The sequence below is a fragment of the Phocoena phocoena genome, chromosome 1, assembly GCF_963924675.1.
Source record: "Phocoena phocoena chromosome 1, mPhoPho1.1, whole genome shotgun sequence".
Lineage (NCBI taxonomy): Eukaryota > Metazoa > Chordata > Mammalia > Artiodactyla > Phocoenidae > Phocoena > Phocoena phocoena.
Genome location: NC_089219.1, coordinates 43526161 through 43552008, shown reverse-complemented (window position 1 = coordinate 43552008; position 25848 = coordinate 43526161). Strand labels below are relative to the sequence as shown.

Genomic DNA, 25848 nt, shown 5'->3' with positions numbered 1-25848 from the left:
CTGTATCATACGGCTTATATGTGGAGCCTAAAAAATAATACAAATGAGTGTACATGCAAAATGGAAACAGATCTAACAGATGCAAAAAACAAACTAGTGCTTACCAAAGGGGAAAAGGAGAGGGGGAGGGGAAAATTAGGGGTACAGGATTAAGTGATACAAACTACTATGTATAAATTAGATAAGTAATAAGGATATATTCCATAGCACAGGGAATCATAGCCACTACCTTATAATAACTTTTAATGGAGTATAATCTGTAAAAATACTGATTCATTATGCTATACACCTAAAATTAATGTAATATTGTAAATTAAGTATACGTCAATAAAAAAATTTTTAATAATAATGAACAAGGACTTCCCTGGTGGTCCAGTGGTTAAGACTCCGTGCTTCCACTGCAGTGGGTGTGGGTTTGATCCCTGGTGGGGGAACTAAGATCTCACATGTCATGCGGTGCAGCCAAAAAAAAAAAAAAAAAAAAGTTAAAAAAAAAAAATGAACAAGCCAAAAAATGAAAGAAGACAATTCCATTTACAATAGCATCAAGAAGAATAAAATACTTAGGAATTAAATTAACTCAGAAAATGACAGACTTGTACACTGAAGACAACAGAAGACTGACAAAAAAAATTTCAAGAAGAAATGCCATGTCTGTGGATCAGAAAACTTAGCATTGTTAAGATGTCAATATTACCCAAAGTGATCTTCAGATCCACTGCGATCCCTATCAAAGCCCCAAAGACTTTCTTTCAGAAACAGAAAAATCCATCCTTAAATTCATTCATAAGGAATCTCAAGGGATCCCAAACAGCCAAAATAATCTTGACTAAGAACAAAGTTGGAAGATTCATATTTGATGGTTTCAAAATTTACTACAAAAAAAAAATTTACTACAAAGCTACAGTAATCAAAACAGTGTGATAGTAGTATAAATAATGACACAAAGAAGAGAATAAAACAGAGAACACAGAAATAAACTCTCACATGTATAGATAGTCAAATGATTTTTGACATGGGTGCCAAGACAATTCAATGGCAAAAAAAGTCTTTTCAACAAATGGTGTTGAGGGTCTTCCCTGGTGGTGCGGTGATTAAGACTCTGCACTCCGAATGTAGGGGGGCCGGGTTCGATCCCTGGTCAGGGAACTAGATCTCACATCCATGTTGCAACTAAGAGTTCGCATGCCACAACTAAGGAGCCTACCTGTTGCAACTAAGACCCAGTGCGACCAAATTAAAAAAAAAAAAAAATGGTGTTGGGAAAACTAGATATCCACATTCAAAAGAATAAAAGAATGAAACTAGACTCTTACCTTACACCATATACAAAAATTAACTGAAGTGGATCAAACACCTAAATATAAGTGCTAAAGCTATAAAACTCTTAGAAAAAACATAGGGAAAATGCTTCATGACATTTGATCTGCCAGTGCTTTCTTAGATGTGACACGAAAAGCACAGACAACAAAAGAAAAAACAGGTAAGTTGAACTTCATCAAGATTTAAAACTTTGGGGCTTCCCCGGTGGCGCAGTGGTTGAGAGTCCGCCTGCCGATGCAGGGGATGCAGATTCGTGCCCCAGTCCGGGAAGATCCCGCATGCCGCGGAGTGGCTGGGCCCGTGAGCCATGGCCGCTGAGCCTGCGCGTCCGGAGCCTGTGCTCCGCAGCGGGAGAGGCCACAACAGTGAGAGGCCCACATACCGCAAAAAAAAAAAAAAGATTTAAAACTTTGGTGCATCAAAGGGCGTTACTGACAGAGTGAAAAAGCAACTCAAGGAATGGGAGAAAATATTTGCAAATCAAGATCTCTGATAGGAATCTGATATCCAGAATATATAATGAACTCTACCACTCAATAACAAAAACCAATACTTTATACAGAAACACAGTCAACTTTCCATAAAGATATAATTAAAATAATAAGTTATCATTTAGGGATAACACACTATATACAGTGGTAGGTAACATATTTATTACTTCTAATATTCATAATTCATTCATTCAACAGATCTTTATTATATGTAATTGTGCAACTTAAGTGTTTTCACCTTTATTTTACAGATGATGAAAGTGCCTTGTGCCCAAGATCATGAAGAAGCTAATAAATGGCTGTGAAGTATTCTGAACCTAGGTTTGTTTAGAAATATTGATCTCTTCTGCTCATTACAATGCTCTTAACACCACAATTCGACCCACTTTCAGTCTGAGAAATTACTACCTCTCTGCTTCCCAAGGAGTATAGCCAGTGGCTATGTTTTAACACCAGAGGACAGAAAAACCTTGAGAAAATTGATCTCTGAAGTTATAAGCCAACAGATTATCTTAATGTAATTAAGGGTCTTATAAAGACCTTGTAATTCAGGCTCTTATAAAGGTTATTCTGTATTCACCACCAAAATTCCCAAATGCTAAACAAAACTTACTGTAATGCCAGTTATTCAAAAGTAAATTGCAACTAATTTAACATATAACTTCATTTAAAATAACAAATTGCCATCTAATAAAATACAAATCAGATATTTTTCACCCTTCTTTTTGAATGAAGTATAAAATTTGCTTTGAAAACATGGTATAAATACAGATGTTCCTCTCAGAAATGCTAAGAAAATAACATAAAAATCACCATAAAACCTAACGAGTTTTTAATTTTTATCCTCTCCACTACACCTATGGGGAAAAAGCATGAGTTATACAGCCAAAAAAACCTTGGTTGGTTCATAGTATCTCAGTTTCTTCAACTGTAAAATAAGGATAATATCACCTTTTACAAAGGCTTACTAGAAAGAGTAAACTAGATAATAAACAAATTACAGAGTATGTACTAAATAAATGTTAGCTCCCTTCTGATTCTCTTTTAGCTGTCTGCCCAGGAACTCTGTGCTCATAGTCCCGGTGTTGCTAGAGAAGCGGCCCTAGCACTACAGACCTCAATTTCATCACTCTCTTATTCTGTTTGTTCCTAAAACCATTGCATATTGCTTTGGAGTGTGGACTCTGGAAGTCAAAGAATCTGAGTTTGATTCCTAACTCTAGTTATTGGCTGTGTGATTTCTGAACAAGTTAATCGTTTTAGACCTATTGTCAAATGTGGATTATAACACTACCTACCTCATAAGGAGTTACATATATTAAATAGGGTAAGATGAGCAGCTTTTAGAAAAGTGGCTAGCACATGATAAACACTCAATGAATATCACCTATCTCATTCTCCTTGCCGCCACTAGCACCACCATCACCATCTGTCTGCTTCCAACTGCAAAGCATCTGCAGCTTTGTAATTGTTTTGTTACTTATTTCATATACTTAAGATTTGTCATCTATAGAAACGTGAACAGTATGTTTTAATAGAGTGGCCATCTTTCTACCTTCTTTTGCATCTCTTTGGTTAAAACCAGAACACTAAGCAATAAATAATTCTCACTGAATGAATCAATGAGTAAACAAATAAACGGAAATGGATGAACAGATGGCAACACAGATTGGCCCTATAGGACTTTACTTGTTTCTCCATTCAAAAGTGCTTGTATTGCTAAGATAATGTAACAAGCTCAAAATGTCTCCAAAGAAAAATACTGACCCTATCCCATGAAGTCAGGACTGGACTAGTATAAACTGGCTGAAAGTTTGATACAAAGTCTTACAGGGCTATGAAAATTTCCATTTTCTACTAGGCTTTACTTTCCCACTCCAACATAACTAATTCTCTTTTCTGAAACCTTCATCACCTATCCCTATTTCACCTTCTCTCAATGTTTATATTTCCTATATGAAGTATGAGCCAAGGATATAGAAATTTCTTAATGCTCTCACCACTAAATACAAAAATCTACCTCTGTCTTTCCCCACCTTTCTTCCCCTTGTTGAAAACCTAACCCTCAACAGATGAATAGATCCCATCCCTTTGACCTTCTCAAAAACTTTTCTCTTCCTTTGATCAATCCCCTTTTCTCCTAAAACAACTTGCCTAGAGGATCATTCATGATTTTATATAAATACAGTAGTTTCTCCCATCCTTAAAAAAAATTCACCCATAATAACCATCTTCATTGAATAACTGCCCCAATTTCTTCTGTTCTCCCTTAGTAAAACCTGAAAAGGACATCTCAATCTCCTCTCTTCTTATTCCATTTTCAACCCATTCTGGCTTCTGTATGCACAGCTCAACCAAGATTGCTTTTATCAATGACCCTGATGTAGTCAAGTCCAGTGGGCCCTTTCCTGTCCACAAATTATTGACCCTGATCAGCATTTGGCATAGGTGATAATCCCTATCCTTTGACAAACTACATTCTTCTTTTGACTTCCGAGACAACACATTTTCTTGGTTTTCTGCCTGTCTCTCTGGCCACTCCTTCTCAGTCACTTGTACTGGGTCCTCCTTCTCCACTTGACCTCAGTGGCTCAGCCCTGGGCCCTTTCTCTTTCCTCTGTACACTCTTCCCTAGGTGAGCTCATCCATTCCCATGGCTTCTCTCTGCACTCCCTACATGAGCTGCAAAGGCCAACATGATCTATTCCCTGATCTCCTCTCCAACCTCTTTTTATGTGACCTCTCTTACTTGCTATACTTTAACCACACTGTATTCCTTTCAGTTTCGTGAATAGGTGCTTTCCTACCTCAGAGACTGTGTCCATGATGTTTACTCTTCCCGAAGCATTCTTCTCTCTGTTCTTTGAATGGCTGACTCCTCAAATTTCATGTATCACCTAAAATTTTGTCATTTCTCAGAAGACTTTCCAGACCTTCCTCCCCTTCTCCGTTTTTAATATTATCCCTCCTTGTTAATTTCTTTCATATCCCTTATCACAATTTGTAATTCTGTTTGTTTGCTTTTGGTTATTTCCACTAATCTTTACGTGAGGGTAGGGATCATAATGTCATTAGTATAAACTCAGCACCCAGCACAGTGACAGACAAATAACAAGCACTCAGTGTTTGTTGAAAACATTAATGATCTGGGATTCATATATTTGTTCATTAACAAACATTTATTGAGCACTACACTAGATGCTGGGGATACAAAGAGAAATCATAATCACAAGATTCTTACATACAAACGGGGGAGAAAGACAAAGACAATACTGTATGATAAGTGTTATGACATGGATGAGATTGACTTTTAGCCAACACAGCCTTTTGAAGGGTGTGAATGGAAAATATTTTCTAGTTTCATTAGAACTCAAGATTAATCCAAAATGTTGATCCTGTTTTACCATGCCAGAATGGTTAAACTCATAATATCAATGATAAGACAGGACAAACAGGTTTTCAGGCAGAGTATGAGGGAAACTAAATTACCATGCAATATTCTATTTAAAGCATCTGTTTCTTACTCTCACATCTATTGTTTCTCATCAATAGGTAAGTAAATAGACAATTAGGAAAATAAGCTTGTTTTGGTTTGAATCTATCTTTAGTAGGAAAAACATACATGACTAACTTAAAATATTTTCCAAAGTCCTTATATCCCTTATATTCTGTATTTGATGCCATCATCCAAAGTCTCAAGGTGTTGTATAAAAAGATGTTCTGCTGCATTAAGAGATAGTATTCATTTCTTCATTTATCCAACTAATATTCAGTAAACATCTATATGTGCTAAAGCTGTGGATACAGTAGCAATCGAGGCAGATAAGATCCTTACCCTTTTGGAGCTTTAGACTCAAAATAATAAACATGAAAATACATAAACAGAAAAATTGAAAATTCACTAGATCATTTCTAGAATTGATAATCAAGAAACAGCTAAATAATTCCACTGAAATACATTATAAGTGTATAGTTTAATACTCATAGATATTTGTGAAAGAATTTAAAGTGGATATGTCTAAGAAAATGAAAGTATCTGCAAAACAAATACCTGATAAAGAACTTGAATCAAAATATAAAAAAGAACTTTTAAAATTCAACAATAAGAAAACAAACAACCCAATTAAAAGATGGGCAAAAGATCTGAATAGACACTTCACCAAAGAAGACACACAGATGGCAAATAAGCATATGAAAAGATGTTCATTATCATATGTCATTAGGGAGGTGTAAATTAAAACAAAAATGAGAGGGGACTTCCCAGGTGGTCCAAGTGGCTAAGACTCATGCTCCCAATACAGGGGGCCCAGGTTCAATCCCTGGTCAGGGAACTAGATTCCACGTGGCACAACTAAGAGTTCACATGCTGCACCTGAAGATCCTGCATGCCGCAACTAAGACCCAGGGCCACCAAATAAATAAATAAATAAATAAATATTTTTTTAAAAATGAGAAACTACCCCTATTAAAATGTCTAAAATCTGGGAATTCCCTGGTGGCCCAGTGGTTAGGACTCCTTGCTCTCACTGCTGAGGGCAGAGGTTCAATCCCTGGTAGGGGAACTAACATCCCACAAGCCACATGGCATGGCCAAATAAATAAATTAATTAAATAAAATGTCTAAAGTCCAAACCTGACAAGACCAAATTCTGCTGAGGATGTAGAACAGCAAGAATTCTCATTCATTGCTGATGGGAATGCAAAAGTGGTACAGCCACTCTGGCAGACTGTTTGGCAGTTTCTTACAAAGAGAAACACAGGCTTACCATACTCTCCAGTAATCATACTCCTACATATTTACACAAAGTAAAAACTTACATCCACTCAAAAACCTGCACACGAATATTTATAACAGCTTTACTTATAATTGCCTAAAACAGAAATTAACCAAGATGTCTTTCAACAGCTGAATGAATAAACAAACTTGTGGTATACTCATACAATAGGACACAATTCAGCAATTTTAAAAAATGAGGTATCACGTCACAAAAAGACATGGAGGCTCCTTGACACTGGTTTCAGCAATGACCTAAAAAAGCAAAAATAAACAAGTGGGAGTACATCAAACTACAAACCTTCTACACAGTAAAAGCCGTCAACAAAAAGGCAACATATGGAAAGGGAGAAAATATTTGAAAGTCATATATCTGATAAGGGGTTAATAACCAAAATGTACAAAGAATTTATACAGCTCAATAGGAAGAAAACAATCTAATCTAAAAATGGGCAGAAGACATGAATAGACATTTCTCCAAGAAGATATATTAATGTCCAACAGGTATGTGAAAAGGTGCTCAATGTCAGTAATCACCAGGGAAATGCAAATCAAAACCACAATGAGTTATCAACTCATACCGGTCACAGTGGTTATTATCAAAAAGGCAACAAATAACAAATGTTGGCAAGGATGTAATAAAGAGAACCCTTGCACACTGTTGGTGGGAATGAAAATTGATGCAGACACTACAGAAAACAGTATAGAGGTTGCTCAAAAAAAATAAAAATAGAACTACCATATGACCCAGAAATTCCACTTCTAGGTATTTATACAAAGAAAACAAAATTGCTAACTCAAATAGATACCTACACAATCATGTTCACTGCAGCATTATTTACAATAGCCAATATATGGAAACAACCTAGGTGTCCATCAATAGATAAATGGATAAAGAAATTCTGGTATGTATTTATGTATGTATGTGTACACACACACACACACACACACACACACACACACAATGGACTCTTAGCCACAAAAAAGAATAAAATCTTGACATCTGCAACAACATGGATGCAACTTGAGGGCATTACATTAGTGAAAATAAGTAAGACAGAGAAAGACAAATACCAGACAAGCTCACTTATATGTGGAACCTAAAAACTACCAAATCAAAACAAAACAACAACAAATAATGAGCTCACTGAATCAGAGAACAATTGGTGGTAGTTGCCAGAGGTGGGGTGAGGATGTATGTGAAACAGATGAAGGTGCTCAAAAGACACAAACTTGCAGTTATAAAATATATAAGTCATAGGGTGTAGTGCATGCCATCCTAACTATAGTTAATAATACTGTATTGCATATTTGAAAGTTGCTAAGAGGGTAAATCTTAAAAGTTCTCATCATAAGAAAATTTTGTAACTATGTATGGTACAGATGATAACTGGACTTGTGGTGATCATTTCACAGTATATAAAATATATACAAATATCGAATCATTATGTCATATACCTGAAACTAATATAATGTTATATGTAAATTATACTCAATTTTTTAAAAAGACAGGGAAGAATCTTCCCCACAGGGTCCTCCTTTTTCACCGTTGGTGGAGAGGAGGCCCTGACGGTGCCTGCTGGAGATGCAGCATTTGTAGTTGGGTAGTGGCCGTGCCCCTGGGACCGTGACCCACTCCGTCACCCCCAGGACAGGAGGTGTTCCCAGACTGTTCCATGTGAGGGTCACCCTCCCACCCCGCAAAGTGGCTGACCGTTGGAATGAGAAGAGAGCCACATTCGGGGTATATGACATCGGGATCCTGGGAAACTTTGAAAAGCACCCCAAAGAACTGATCAAGGGCCCCATATGGCTTCGAGGCTGGAAGGGGAATGAATTGCAGCGTTGTATCCGAAAGAAGAGAATGGTTGGAAATTGGATGTTCACTGATGACCTGCACAACCTGAACAAACGCATCAGCTATCTCCACAAATGATTTAATTGACGTGGAAAGTACCGGTAGAAGAGAATGCTGGGAACTGTGGAAGAGGTGTATCTATCACCCAAGAGAAAGGGAAAGCACTTTTCCTTATGAGGAAGGGGATTTGTATGCTCTCAGGAATAAAATGGGACTTCTTTGAAAAAAAAAAAAAGGGGCCCTTCCCTGGTGGCACAGTGGTTGAGAGTCCGCCTGCCGATGCAGGGGACACGGGTTTGTGCCCCAGTCCAGGAAGATCCTACATGCCGCGGAGTGGCTGGGCCCGTGAGCCATGGCCGCTGAGCCTGTGCTCCGCAACAGGAGAGGCCACAGCAGTGAGAGACCTGCGTACCGCACACACACAAAAAAGAATCTTAAATGTATATTTCTAAGTCAAAGATGCCAGTCTGAAAGCCAACATAATGTATGATACTAACTATAAGACATTCTGGAAAAGCCAAAACTACAGAGCCAGTGAAAAGATCAGTAGCTTCCACGGTTCAGAGAAAATAAGGGAGAAATACATAAGTGGGGGACAAGGGACTTTTAGGGTAGTATAACTATTCTATATGATACTGTAATAGGATAGATAATATGCATTTATCAAACCCATAGAACTGTACAACACAAAGAGTAAACTCTAACAAAAACTATAGCATGTATTTCTTTTATAAAACTTTTGTTAATAACAATGTATCAATATTGGTTCATCAATTTCAATAATGTACCACACTAGTGCAAGATGTTAATAATGGGGTCGACTGGGGGGGTGGGGGTATATATACGTTCTGTTCAATTTTTCTGCTGTAAAAATAGTCAATTCAATAAGGAAACAGTAGTCTTAAATGACACATTAGACCACTTGGACTTAATAGATATCTACAGGACATTCCATCTAAAAAAAACCGAATACACATTCTTTTCAAGTGCACATGGAACGTTCTCCAGGATAGATCATATGCTAGGCCACAAAACAAGTCTCAACAAATTTAAGAAGATAGAAATGATATCAATCATTTTTCCAACCATAATGGTATGAAACTAGAAATCAGCTACAGGAAAAAAAATGGGGAAAACACAAACACGTGGAGACTAAACAAGATGTTCCTAAAAAACCAATGGGTCAATGAAGAAATCAAAGAGAAAATCAGAAAATACCTTGAGGCAAATGAAAATGGAAACACAACTTTCCAAATATCTATGGGATGCAGCAAAAGCAGTTAAAGGAGGCAAGTTCATAGCGATACAGGCCTACCTCAAAAAAAGAGAAAACTCTCAAATAGAAACCTAAACTACCAACTAAAGGAATTAGAAAAAGAAGAACAAAGCCCAGGGTCAGTAGAAAACAGAAAATAATAAAGACCAAAGTGGATTTAAAGAAAATAGAAATTAAAAAGAAAAAACAAAAAACAGAAAAGACCAATGAAACCAAGAGCTGTTTTTCTAAAAAAGATAAACCAAATTGATAAACCAATAGTACCACTTATCAAGAAAATAAGAGAAAGGACCCAAATAAACAAAATAAGAAATGAAAGAGGACAAATAACAACTGATGCCACAGAGATACAAAAAATCATGAGAATATTATGAACAGTCATATGCCAATAAATTGGACAACCTAGAAAAAATGGACAAACTTCCAGAAACATATAACCTTCCAAGAATGAATCAGGAAGAAAGAGACAATGTGAACAGACCAATCACTAGTAGTGAAATTGAATTTTTGATTAAAAAAAACCCAAAAAACTCCCAGCAAACAAAAGTCCAGGACCAGACAGCTTCACAGGAGAATTCTACCAAACATATAAAAAGAGCTAACTATTTCTCAAATTACTCTAGGGAATTCCCTGGTGGTCCATCGAACGGGTCATGGGTTCAATTCCTGGTTGGGGAACTAAGATCCCACAAGCCACGTGGAGTGGCCAAAAAAAAGAAAATGAAAGACACAAACAAACTATTCTAAAAAAATTGAAGAGCAGGGAACACTTTCAAATTTATTCTACGAAGCCACCATTACCCTGATACCAAAGCCAGACAAAAACACTACAAAAAGAAGAAAATTACAGGCCAATATCTCTGATGAATATAGATGCAAAAATCCTCAACAAAATATTAGAAAACAGAATTGAACAATTATATAAAAAGGATCATACAGCATGACCAAGTGGGATTTATTCCAGGGATGAAAGATGGTTCAATATCTGCAAATCAATCAATGTGATACACCACATTAACAAAAAGATAAAATCACATGATCATCTCAATAGATGGAGAAAAAGCATTTGACAAAATTCAACAGCCATTCATGATTAAAAAAAGAAAAAACTCTCATCAAAGTTGGTATAGAGGGAACGTATCTTAACATAATAAAGACCATTTATGACAAACCCATAGCTAACACCATATTCAATGGTGAAAAGCTGGAAGCTTTTTTTTCTAAAATCAGGAACAAGACAGAGGATACCCACTCTCAATCACTTCTATCTAACATAGTATTGGATGTCCTAGCCAGAGCAATCATACAAGAAAAAGAAATAAAAGGTATCCAAATTGGAAAGGAAGAAGTAAAACTGTCATTATTCGCAGATGACATGACACTACATATAGAAAAACCCTAAAGTCTTCTCTGAAAAACTATTAGAATAAGTGAATTCAGTAAAGTTGCAATATACAAGGTTAATACACAGAAATCTGTTGCTTTTCTATAAACTAATAATGAACCACCAGAAAGAGAAAGCAAGAAAATAATCTCGTTTAAAATTGCATCAAAAAGAATAAAATACCTAGGATTAACTTAACCAAGGAGGTGAAAGACTAAAAACCATAGCACACGGATGAAGGAAACTGAAGATGATACAAAGAAACGGAAAGATATCCCATGTTCATGGATTAGAAGAAGTAATATTGTTAAAATCTGTACTACCAAAGCAATCTACAGATTTAATGCCATCCCTATCAAAATACCCATGACATTTTTCACAAAACTAGAACAAATAATCCTAAAACTAATATGGAACCACAAAAGACCCTGAGTTGCCTGGGCAATCTTGAAAAAAAGAAAGCTGGGGTTAGCACACTCCTTGACTTCAGACTATACTACAAAGCTACAGTCATCAAAATAGCACAGTAGTGGCACAAAAAGACATATACAGATCAATGGAACAAAACAGAGAGCCCAGAAATAAAGCCATGCACTCATGGTCAATTAATCTATGACAAAGGAGGCAAGAATATACAATGGAGAAAAGACAGTCTCTTTAATAAGTGGTGCTGGGATAACTGGACAGCTACATTTATTTTACAGAATAAAATTAGAACATTTTTTTCATACCACCTACAAAAATAAACTTAAAATGGATTAAAGACCTAAATGTTAGACTGGAAACTATAAAACTCCAAGAAAACATAGAGAACATTCTTTGACACAAATCACAGCAATAGTTTTTTAGATCTGTCTTCTAAGCCAAAGGAAACAAAATCAAAAATATACAAATGGCAACTAATTAAACTGAAAAGCTTTTCTACAGCAAAGGAAACCATTAACAAAACAAAAAGACAACTTACAATATGGGAGAAAACATTTGCAAATGATATGACCAGTAAGGGGTTAATATCCAAAATATATAAAGAGCTCAAACAATTCAATATAAAAAAAATACAACCCAATTTAAAAATGGGCAGAACACATGAACATTTTTCCAAGGGAGACACACAGATGGCTAACAGGCACATGAAAAGATGCTCAACATCACTAATCCATCAGGAAAATGCAAATCAAGACCGTAATGTGATATCACCTCACACCTGTCAGAATGGCTATCATCAAAAAGTCTACAAATAACAATGTCAGCAAGGATTTGGAGAAAAGGGAGCCCTTGTACACTATTAGTGAGAATGTAAATTGGTGCAGCCACTATGGAAAACAGTATGGAGATTCCTCAAAAAATTAAGAATATAACTAACATATGATCCAGCTATCCCACTTCTGGTTATTTATCCAAAGAATATGAAAACAGTACTTGAAAAAGATATAGACATCTATGTTCATCATGGCATTATTTACAAGAGCCAAGATATGGAAACAACCTAAGTGTCCATCAACAGATGAATGGAATAAGAATATGTAGTGCGTACACACACACACACACACACACACACACACACTGGAATATTACTCAGCCATTAAAACGAATGAAGTTCTGCCATTTACAACAACATGGATGGACCTAGAGAGTATTATGTTTAGTGAAAAGAGTCAGACACAGAAAGACAAAACTCAATGTTATCACTCTTATGTGGAATCTAAAAAATGAAACGAATTAATATGACAAAACAGAAACAGACTCACAGATATAGAGAACAAACTAGTGGTTACCACTGGGGAGAGGGAAGAGGGGAGGGGCAAGACAGGAGTAGAGGATTAAGAAGTACAAACTACTATGCATAAAATAAATAAGCTATAAGGATGTATTATACAGTACAGGGAAATACAGCCGTTATTTATAATAACTTTAAATGGAATATAGGGAATTCCCTGGTGGTCCAGCGGTTGTTAGGAATCTGCGCTTTCACTGCCAAGGGCATGGGTTCAATCCCTGGTCAGGGAACTAAGATCCTACAAGCCATGCAGTGCAGCCAAAAAAGCCAGAGTATAATCTGTAAAAATACTGAATCACTATTTTATACATCTGAAACTAACATAATACTGTAAATCAACTACACTTTTTATTTTTTTGATGTTGGGGGTAGGAGTTTATTAATTAATTTATTTATTTTGCTGTGTTGGGTCTTCGTTTCTGTGCGAGGGCTTTCTCTAGTTATGGCAAGCAGGGTCCACTCTTCATCGCGGTGCGTGGGCCTCTCACTATCGCGGCCTCTCTTGCTGCAGGGCACAGGCTCCAGACGCGCAGGCTCAGTAGTTGTGGCTCACGGGCCTAGTTGCTCCACGGCATGTGGGATCTTCTCAGACCAGGGCTCGAACCCATGTCCCCTGCATTAGCAGGCAGACTCTCAACCACTGCGCCACCAGGGAAGCCCAATCAACTATACTTTAACTTTCAAAAAAAGACTATTAATTTCTTAAAGTAGGTATGTCCAGGGAGCTGGACTAGGGACTAGGGATATGTAAAAGTAGGTAGAAGACTGCCATCTTTCAAGATATAAATATTACTTTGTTTAAAATAAAAATAGTACCAGGTCTCTTCATCCCATCTAAAAATGTGTGTTTTATTTTCAATTTCAACAGTTATTTTTAACATGATATTTTAATTCTTTAAAGTATTTTTCACTTAAACTAAAAATATACTATAATGACATAAATATCAAAATATTATTAAATATATAGTTCTTTTATAGACAAAATTACTCCTGACTACTATGGAACAGTAATTCAAATGAAAAGCACAGAGTAAAATACTGACTGTAGTTTGCCATTTTATACATAAACATATATAATATTATATAAATTATATAAACCTTTGTTATATAAATATAAATTTATATAAAATATAACATTTTATAATTACATTTATAAATGTTCATTATATGTTAAATACCTATAATCCCCAGTGTGTAGAGGAAGATGGCTTTCTAGAACTATATTAAAAATTAATCTAGATCAGTTTTCAATATGTCATTTTGACATTATACATGTCATCAAGCTGTTTTAAACTAATGGGATGAAGATCATGTGTGGCTAAAAGGATTGGTACTATTGGAAATGAATCAAAAGGGAAAGAGTAACTGCAAAATAAAACCCCCAGTGTAGCCCACTTAAGTGGTACTGTGATACGCAGCATCCCAGTCGAACTGAGATGATTTCCAGAAAACATACTTTCAGCACAGCACATTTCAAAATGTTTAATGGCATATTCTTCCCACAAAGTGACCTTCGTTAATCAAGTACGTTTAACAATAACTTTACAGAGATAAATCAGTGGCTAGCACAAACCTTTCCATTTCCTTTTCTTCCTTATTTAAACACAGACGTTCAGAGCTGCAAGGAAACAAAGATAAAGTCTATGCAATCCCGTCCTTTTACAGCAGAGGAAACAGAAGCCCAGAGCTGTTTCATACCCATTTCAGTGTTCTTTTCATACTACCTGTCCTACAGTTCTCTTCTCTGTCCTGTCTATTCATATCACCGTCTATTCAAACACAGTAAAAAAACTCATCTATTTTGAATTCTACTTTTAAAGTCAGTTAATGTGGAAAAATAGTAAGTAAACTGGAGTGGTATATATTACTGTCACTAAATCTCTCCTTATTCCAGGCCTTGGTGGAGGTCAGTTCTTTTCCTAATTTGTAGTTCAAGACCTGATAGGTGAAGTAAAACCTAAAATCCTGCTACCTTTGCTAGATTCCCCCATCAACTGATAGCACCAATCACTGAGCATTTTGTCTTCCTTTCAAATTCCCAATCCTTTACCACTGTCCAAAACTGATGTTCACCCAAAGACCATGACTTATATTTCTAGTAAGCAATCCAAATACAGATAAATTTTGTTGCTATGTCCAGTGTAGTAAAAGAGCAAAGAGCTTTGGAGTCAGATAAATTTGTGTTAAAATCCATGCACTCTCATTTATAAGCTCTGAGAATTTAGGCAAGTTACCTAACCTTTCTGAGGCACATTTTTCTCCCCTGTAACTGTATCTCAGAGAATTGTGTTGTTAGACCAGATAAGCCTAGCATAAAGTGGAAGTGTTAAAAAAAATGTTACTCTCATCTTTCACACCATCCTAAGCAAAGTTTCTATGTTGTAAGTATCAGTTCAAGAACTTTTACTTTAAAGGCTATTCTTATGTCTACTTCAGTAGATAGAAGAGGGTCATTAACCAGCTAGCATCTCGTAAGTAACAACCTGCCACATAAGTGGCAATAATGGATAAAGTGTGATAAAGCCTTGTGAATGACCAATAAAAAATAAAAATCTTTTCCTTTAAAAATTCTTCTCCACTTTCAAAAAACTCTTTCCTGTACTCTTAAACTCAAAAGCTTTTCTTAGGCCTTTGAAGTCAAATAATCAAATAAAAAAGGGTCAAAATATTCAGGGCAAATGGAACTTGACAGAGAATGAATAACCATATTCTGCTAGATTCAGTGATTTCTATAGGAAATTATTATGGATATATAATAACAGTGATCATCTGAACTTAGAGGGCACCTTTCTGGAAGGGAGTTCCCTGTACCTTTTTCTTTTCCTCTGGCCGCGCCACGCGGCTTGCAGGATCTTAGTTCCCTGAACAGGAATTGAACCTGGGGCCACGGCAGTGAAAGGGCTGAGCACTAACCACTGGATCACCAGGGAACTCCCCTCTGTACTCTTTCTATTCTGTAATTTATCACCTATCATACAGCCGAAGTAGAGATTATGCTGCTATATGGAACAATTATCTAAATTAATAATGTGTGAAATCATAAAATAAAACTCACATTTGCTGAGCATTTTAGAGTATGACATAGTTTTCCAATTAACAATGAAGACAAGAATAGAATCCAGATGTCCTGATGTCCATTACAACAATAAAGAAATAAACTGCAGTATTTTAACACTTTCATAAATTCAACATAATTATTTTATATTCTTCTTAATGACATTATACCAAGATAAATGAATGTTGTAACAAGTATAATATCTACTACTCATCAAGAACTGGATATAGGCCCTATGCTTTGCTAAATAATTTCCCACAATTTTCTATTAACTCCTTCTATATTCAAGGAGTTATATTCTATATTATAGTTATAGTTATAGTCTATATTCAATTTTTATCATGGCCCATTCTCCCGTAAGATGATTTCCCTTTCCCTACTGCTAATTCTCCACCTGTGCTCTGCTGTGATCCCATTTTCCTCACATACTTTAGAACTGTGATCCATAAATTATATCCACTTTCTTATATCTCCTCCTCCAAACAGTCACTTATTTTTTTTTTTTTTTTGGCCGCACCACACGACATGCGGGATCTTAGTTCCCTGACCAGGGATGGAACCTGCGCCCCCTGCAGTGGAAGTGCAGAGTCTTAACCACTGGACTGCCAGGGAAGTCCCAAATAGTCACTTTTTGTATCATGATTTTCCTGACTCCTTCTGCCATCCTGGGAAAAATTAAGCTCTCATTTCTCAACATTCCTAAAGCATTTTGTTCATACTGCTATTATGAATGAGGAGAGATGCTAGGAGAAGCAGTATGTCTGAAGGAAAGAGTCCTAGCTTTAAAGGTGGCTCTAGTACTTTCAAGCTGTGTGACCTTGGGCATATTCCTTGACCTCTCTGAGCCTCTAATTCTTGATCTGTCAAATAGTAAAAAATTAACCACCCATTCTACAAGATAGTAATGGGTATTCTACAAGACAGTAATGGAATGAATATAAAGCATACATAACTGGCTCTTAATACACTGTATTATAAATTGTTGTGGGATGGTCTGTTTGTCTACTCAGATCAATAGTTCACAATGATTTTTTTTAGCATTTTTGAAAAACTACAGGAAATCCAGACACTCCTCTCCCACACACTGAAATCAGTGCCTCTGATTATAAACTCTATGAGGTCATACATTCCAATTTATGTATACCTGAATCTCCAGTACCTAGCCCAGAACCTTTCATATATTAGATGCTTAATATATGCTTGTTACAGTAAAGAGAATTTATTAGCTATAGATATTAAATAAAGAAATTGTTGGAAATAACTGGATAGTAGATATATTAGAATGGAACAAACTAAATTTCTTTTTTCAACAGTAAACATTATTTTACAAAATCACATTGCTTGAGGTATTTTTCTAGCTAAATTCCAAGTATAATTTGATTAATTTACTATCTAGAGAAACTATAGCTAAGTTTATAAGCCCCTTTCTTCTGAGGAGCTCAAGGATTTTTACAGACATTACCTCAACAATCCTAGAACATCCCTGAGGAAAATGGAGATGGAAAAAGAAAAAAAGATGGAATATGAATCCATAATCCATATGAAGCCATAAATTTATAAATTCTGCAAATTCCACTCAGCAAAAATTCCATGTAATTTTTCAGCTTATGTGCATTTTGCCCCATTTTCTTTCTGAATCCACCTAAGTTACCTATTTAGTCATTACATCTGTATATGCTGGTCTGGAACAAAAGCATTTTTATTATTTGCTTAAGCAAAATTTTGGGATTTCCCTGGTGGTCCAGTGATTAAGCCGCCTTCCAATGCAGAGGATGCAGGTTCGATCCCTGGTTGGGGAACTAAGATCCCACATGCCGTGGGGCAACTAAGCCCGTGCACCACAACTAGAGAGCCCCCATGCCACAACTACTGAGCCTGCACACTCTGGAGCCCATGCACCACAATGAGAGAGCCCGCACACCACAACTAGAGAGCCTGTGCACTCTGGAGCCCACGTGCTGCAACTACTGAGCCTGCGTGCTCTGAAGCCCACATGCCACAACTAGAGAGAAGCCCGCATGCCGCAACAAAGAGCCCACCCGCCACAACGAAAGATCCCGTGTGCCACAACTAAGACCTGACACAGCCTAAATAAATAAATAGGAAGGAAATTTTAAAAAAACAAGCAAAAATTTCTGAAAGTGTTATACACAGTAAGCAAAACATAGAACAACGAAAACACGATGACTCTAATCTCCTAAAAGAAAACTGTTCAGGCTACTGACCATAGGTTTACTTCAGACTGTGAAATATTTAGGAATTAGACACATTATTTTCTCCAAATTTTAATAATCAGAGACTAACAGCCCAGTTTCAGCTTTAACTACTTTCTGCTCCCCATCATTTGGTTCTTTTGTTCTAGGACCCTATAGTAGCCCTTTTTGAATGCCCACCCAGGAACCATTCTCCCCCTTTTCCTTATTAAGAGAATCCCACTTTTGTTGAGGCAACACTGGACTCAGCCCCAGGGGATGAATCATGATTGATCTTAGCCAATCCTGGCAATCCTGTTCCCTGTTGTCAGTCATTGGTTTAAATTGGACCTGTGGTCTAGAACTGGCTAACAAATTGAAAGAAGTTGCTGGGGATTCTTTCTACCCTGATGAGAGGGCAGCAAGAGGAATAGGCTCTTTTGCCACCAACCAATTTCTCTGCATTTGGGAAGTAGTCAGGTTGGACTTGATGCTTAAAGCTGTGCCACTATCTTGAGACCATGAAGGAAAGGCCAAGAGAACTTCAGTGATCCTGACTCTACACCCAGACATAACAGAGTCTCTATTTTCAGGCCTCTTGTTATATGAAATAAATGTTACTTTTGTCTAAGTAACTGAGGGCCAGATATTCTGATCCTTGAAGTTGAAGTCAACCGAATTAATACAGACAGACCAATAAATCAGGCAAGAAGGGAAGTAGAGGCTAATTACTGAGTACTTACTATTACATGTAATTTCATTTAATCTTCACAACAGCCCGATGAAAATTATCTTTTGATTCTTTTTTTATTAAAAAATAAAGCTTAATAAAGTTATATAGTTAAAAGTAACAAAGCTGAAGTTCAAATCCAGACCTGACACCAAACCTTACATTCTTTTTAAAAATACAAAATCCCATTTCCTCCTCGTTTACAGTTCTTGTTTAAAAAACAGACTAGTATATTGATGTGGTACTAGCTAACAGAATTTAGGGAGAGCTAAGGAATATCACCTATTCTTATAACCTTGTCACAAGGATCTATAGCCTTCAACTCTTTTTTGTATCAAAGTTATATGGGGGGGAAAGACAAAAATATATGTATATATGTACAGAAAGTTCCAGAATGTCTAGTACAATGGTAAAAATCCTATAGCAAAAACTGGGATGGATTCTAAGTATAATATCCAATTACTCAAGAATTAAAAAATATGAAGTCAATCACAAACATTTCTTAAATCAAAAGAATAACTTCCTTATTTCAAGCTATTCCATTAACCAAGTATCAATACAGTAACCAAAGTTACCACTTCCTCAGTTCTCATCTATTCATGAAAACTGATTCAGCTTAAATCTTCACAACAAAAAAAAATTATATAAACTCTAAGAATCAGCAAGGTCATTTTTCATTTGGAAATTTACTAGAATTGCATGCTCAAAAACTATTTATGATGTCATCTCAAGAAGTATGTTCACCTTATATCACCTTTATTAATTTCTAATTGAGCATTACAAAATGCACATGCCAGATTCCTGAGCTGATACACACAACTTACCTTCCCACATGCTCTGCAATGATGCCTCCTTTTGGTGAACGTAAACCTGGCTTCACATTTCATGCAATTTGGAGCCTGAGAATCTGGTACCCATACTGGAGCCACTTCACCCAGAGTGGTAAATGGCTTTCTAGCAGAAATTCCAAACTGACCAGCTCTGAGATCATTATCTGGGCTTTCTGGAGGTAATGCAATGCACTGTCTACTGGATATCCCAGACTCATAACTTTCTAAATGTTCCCCATTTGTATCAGCAATAGAGATATTTCCCAAAGAGGCATTGCATACATTGGTTGCTGAGTTTTCCCCTAATTTTGCTTTCCCAAGAACATCATTTTTGTTTTTAATATTATTTCCACTGTTTGCAGGAAGGTCATTTTGTAAATGGTCTGATAATGGCTTTGGAATTTGAAGTTTAAGATTAGAAGGTTGCTTGGGTCTTGCACCACCAAAAGGAACACTGATAGATTGCAGGTTTGCTACTATCTTGGGTGAAGATTGCCCAAGCACTGATGGAACCTGGCTACAGAAATTGTGTAAGTAATTTTTCTTCATTAGGTCACCAGTGCTGTTTAAAAGTAGTCCACTCCCTTCTGTGGCTTCATTTCCTCTCTGCTCATAAATATTTGAGTAGCATTCTGACTTGCTCTCCTCTATTTCCTTTTCTTCTGTTACTGAATCTTCTTTGGAAGGTAAAGTCTTTGGAACAAAACAAACAACTGGGCTCTGCATTCCATAGGAATCACAACAATTAGATAGTGAATTTGCTGCTGGTGTATCCATAACAGTGGAGAAATCGCATCCTTCACTTTCATTCACGCAAGTTTGTTTTAAATCTAGACCTGCTTCTGCCATTCTATCACACTCTCCTCCACTATCATCGTAAGTATCTTCAGGCTGATTCATGTGCAGAAACTTCTCATTTTCTTTATTTACTTGGCTGTCATTCATCTTGTTTGGTTTAGTCAATTTCCAATTAATCATCTCCTGAGATTCAGAGAAATGCTCGGTCATATTAAGAAGTTCTGTAGTGCCAAGGATTTCTTCATGTTTACAGCCTTCATTTTCATCAGCTCTAACTTCACCAGGCACAAGGCAATCTGAAAACTGTTCACAGTTATCATCCCTGCCAGACCCATTAGGCATGTCAGCTTTGAGAAGCAAAGGTAAACCAGACTGGATGGATTCTTCAGTTGTTCTTTCCTCTGCTGGCTCTTTTTTCATCAAAATTCCCTCACTCAAGTGGGAAAAGGAGTTTGGACTCCCTAGATCTGTCCTAGGAGAGCTGGTTTTGCCAGTGAGAACCTCATCTGGTGTAGAGTCCTCTTGCTTTACAGCAGGACCTTCATCTGTTCCCTGGGATGAGATTACTGAATCTGGTGTTAAACTTGTAATCACAGACATGGTGGGGTCTCTATCTATATTTTCATCATCCTGTAACTGTGAAGGGGTACAGACACTGGCTAGATTATCAGATGAAGTAGTACATATGTATTTAACAGAATCCCCCTCTGCATTTGGTCTACTCAATGGATCCATTTGTTTCTCTGAGTTCATATCTTTTTCAGTGGACCCATTTACACTTAAACTAAATTGATCAGTTTGTCTGTTTTCGTTATCCAGTGAACAGCTAAAAGCATCCATGAGGGATTGACTATTATAATTATTACAATCCTGCAAATCGCTTTGTAATGTCCTTTTATCACAGTTATGCATGACGGCTACAACAAGAACGCTCTTCTCATCTGGCAGACAAGCTAGGTTTCCACATTTCTTCTCTCCCACTTCGACAGTACCGCATTGATCATCTTGATTACAGTTCCTCTTAATTAACTGGTCTTCTGCAACCGCATTTTCATCAATCCACATTGTGTTGATCTCTGGATTCAGACTACAGTCCTGTCCATTAGCACAGTGGTCCTCTCCCTCTGTGTTAAGAGGAGCTGAATGAGCCAGGGAGAAGACTTTCAGCTGTGGCTGTGACTCAGAAACTGTAGGTTCATTCACACTGGCCAACGCAGGGTTAAATGACAGTTGGGGAGAAGGGGGATCTAGAATCTTATTCCACCTTGTATCCAATAAAATAGGAGAAACGGTTTCATCTGAAAAAATAAATAATTATAATAAGTTTGCTGGTAACACTGATAAGGCGAGGACTAAGTTAATCAACTACATTTGCAAATATGCCCTGAAATTAAAATATTCCTAGGATATGTGAAAACAGAATATTCCTAGGGTATGAAGTTTCTAATTTCTAGCTAAGGATAAGAAAATATATTTAAGGCTGTTCCCTGTGTTATACATCACCAAATGGTAATATCTCAGAACATTCCAAACAACAAAAGAATTCTACTTCAATCTAGTTGGCATAATTAAAGTGGCCCCCAGGCTGTACTTTGGGGCTGGGGAGGGGAGAGCAATAATGGGGAAGGCCTTGGACTGGCCCAGCACAACATGGGGTAGGGGGCTAATCTAAGGTGGAAGAAAAATCAGAACAGTGATGAGGATACAGTAATTGAGTGGGAAGGAAAACAAAGAAATTTTCTGTGGAGATGGCATGCTCTGTAATCTACATCATGACTGAGATGTGGTTACATGGATATATCTCTTGGTCAACACTGTACAGTTAAGATCTACACATTTCAATGTATAAATTTTATCTTCAAAAAATTGTAAAAAGTAACAAAAGTAACAATGAAGCAGGGAGGAGCAAATGAAGATATATAAATGAAAAATGGCAGCATGTCAATCACTGCTGAAGTTGGGTAATGGGTACACTAGAGTTTATTACACTATTCTATTTACTTTGTATATATTTGAAATTTGCCCACAATAATAAACTAAAAAGTTTGTTACAGCATGTGAAATTCTGCTTATAACCATGTCACAATACATTATTATTTAGGTTCATATTTACACTATTATCTGAGGAAATTTGGCAGAAAGATCATTTGCCATATTAAAACAACCTTCTTATATTCTACCAATAAGCATAATCTCATTTAATGTTTCTGTTTATTTTTTAATAGATCATAACTATGATGGCATTTTCCCAAGTTATTGTGCTATGTGTCTAATTAGAGAAATAAGAAATTATGCACTTATTGCTTTTCCTGTTTTCCTACAGTAAATATGATAATCACAGCCCTGAAGTTATACAGACATGCTTTCCTCTCATAAATCTTTAATACTCCCTTAGCACCTTGTTCATATCTCTATTAAAGCATTTACTACACTGCATTGCAATGGTTTATTTACCTGACTTTTTCAGGCAGAAACCACTTATTTCCATCAATGTAAATCCTTGCTTTGCACAGCACCTGATATGTAGTAGGTAGCATATTCATGTAGCATATATTTATTGTAGCACCATATATATATGCTATGTGAGTATCTACCACTGTAAAAGCACTGGGTGGAATATGAGATTAAATGATAGCTCCAAGAAGTATATAATCTAGTTGGAAAAATAAGAAATAGATACAATACACATGAATCGCTAACTAGCAGTACAGAATAGCATAAGTATTCAAAAACTATTATGTAGTAGTAGAAAATAAATTGAGAGGACAAAGGTATTTTACAGGCTGAGGCAGCAAGCTTAAATTCATGGAAGCAGGAGGAAATGGGCTGGGCTTCAAGGACAATTTTACAAAAAGTTTGGAAAACAGGGCATTCGTAAGAGGGGAACAAGTAAAAGTAAAGCCCCAAACACAACAATCTGAGAAAGCAATTAAGTAAATCAGTTTGGGTTGAAAAAAGAATTAGTGTAAGAAAGTAGTGAAAAGAAGCTAGAAAGGTCAGATTGTAAAGGCCATAAAAAATCAGATTGCGTGAAGAATGGGCTTAATATGCTCTGAGTGTTAAATGTTAAATCCTGAGTTTACCAAATTTGGGCTAGCAGAGACTTGAGATTTGGTAACATGTATTTCCTTTAAAAAAAGAAATCGTATTTCCAAGCTGGTTCACAGAAATAAAAAAGAAACACTGCCTCTTATAAGAATATTTAATAATATTCAAACAGAAATGATCATGTATTAAAATTTTCATTATTTAACCACCAACTGGGTATAATGTTAATTATCTAATGTCATCACAGTTTGTGTGTGGTACATTTTTCATTTAAAGGAGGAAATTAACATGAAATGAGAAAACACTTTTAAAAAAATATATTTGGAAAGGTACCAGGCTAGAGGTGGTAGTTTTAATGCAACTGGTACTGAGATGTTTAAAAAATAGTTGAAAACAAATGAAGAGCATAGTTACAAACAAGCTGGCTTCTGAAATTATTCTCCTTCTAAAGGAGTTATTTTGGTAAGCAAATCCTGTATTTCAAACTAAAATGACAATTTTTACTGACTCAACAAAAATGTACTGCAAATCAACTATATACAAAATACCCTACTAGAATCTACAGAAGTCACAAAGAGACTGATGTAAAGAACAAATAATTTTATTAATGAGAGTCAATGGTATTCTAGAAGAATAGTATTCACAGGATTAGGTGTAGCATTTGTGTAGATGACAAATAACTGTGATAGGGCCAAACCAAAGAAGGGATTGAGAAAGTACTTGTATAAATGACTGAAACTAAGAGGATAACATACCTTCCACCTTGGTATGTATAAAGCCCACCCAGATCCCATAAAATCCAAAAAGATTCAGTTTCACGTTTACATGAATCAGGAGTTAGGCTAGGGTCATGGGTTAGCTTTGGGTCATCAATGGTAAAATGTAAGAGCAGGCCATTCCAGGTATCTTTCTTCTCCCTTCTTAGCCCCATGAGCACATATCTTTTTAATGCTTGCTCTAGCATAGGCCCAAAACAACAAAATCAAAACTAATCTCTCTTCCCAACTGCTATCAAAGAACAACCTGAATCACCAGATATAGTAAAAGGTTTGGAGACTACTACTAAAATCATGGGTTTTAGATGGAAATATATCACTTTGTAAACTTGTTACATGCCATTTTCTGTTAGAAACCAAGAACACCAGGGAAGCAGGATAAAGTGAAAGACAGATATTTAATTATGGCTTACATATTCTAGTCATACTGAAAGGTGAATTTAAGGAAAATTCCCTAAATGAAGTGAATCTTTAGCAGACATTTTTAGACTGGGCCTTGAGAATATATAATTTAATTAACCATTTGGTAGATACTTAAAAATGTAAATCTTTTAAAATTAGGTTTAAAATGGATCTTGCTTTATTGGTCAATCAATAACTTTGGAAATACAATCACACATTCTAAAGCTTTTCCTGACCATAAATTGGATTCTAATCTTGCACTTATGAACAAACTAACTTGGGGAAGATGCTTAACCTTTCTGTGCCTCTATCTTCATCTGTAAAATGTAGGTAAGATTTACTTTCATGGTATTATTTTAAAGATTAAATGATATAATCCATGTGAATGATTTAGCATAGTATCTGGCACACAGTGCTAACAAAAATATTAGTTCTTCCTCTGAATATTAATATATAATACTATCATTATTGAGGCACTGGACCTTCCTTTCTTTTTTTTAAGTACTGCATCCTCTTATAATCCCACATTTTCTATATCATAAATACATTCAAACAGAGTCACCAAGTAAATTCTCACCTTCGTTTTGTTCAAATTCATCTAACACCTTGTCCAGGTTGTAAGCTTCTGCTTGGAAGTAATTCTCCATCGGTGAGAAAACACCACTCAAGAGACTTGTTTAAATCTAGAAAATAGATCAAATTTGTATTACACTTTCAATTATTAAAATATTATTTATAGACATTACAACTGGTAAAACAGAAATACAAAGGATCTTAAGACTACGATGAACAATTACATGCTAATAAATTGGACAATCTAGAATAAATGGATAAATTCCTAGACACATACACCCTACCAACAATGAATCATAAAAAAAAAAAAAATCTGAACAGACCAATTACTAATAAGGTGATTGGATCATTAATTTTAAAACATCCCATAATACACTCTCTGATGCCAAACTATACTACAAAGCTACAGTAATCAAAAGAGTATAGTACTCACACAAAAACAGACACATAGATCAATGGAAGAGAATAGAGAGCCCAGAAATAAATCCACACTTGTATGGGCAATTAATCTATGACAAAGGGAATGGGGCAAAGACAGCCTGTTCAATAAATGGTGTTGGG

General features: G+C 36.1%; 1 protein-coding gene across 1 annotated transcript in view; it reads right to left on the bottom strand.

The window, feature by feature from the left end:
* Positions 1-25361, bottom strand: part of ZFYVE9 (zinc finger FYVE-type containing 9) — a 121554-nt gene extending 96193 nt beyond the window's left edge. Inside the window, exons 1-2 of the mRNA XM_065882736.1 lie at positions 25292-25361; positions 19685-21786 (exon numbers count right to left, since the gene is read on the bottom strand). Coding sequence (XP_065738808.1) covers positions 19685-21786; positions 25292-25361 — 2172 coding nt within the window. The remainder of the gene's footprint in view (positions 1-19684; positions 21787-25291) is intronic.
* Positions 25362-25848: the final 487 nt, after the last annotated feature.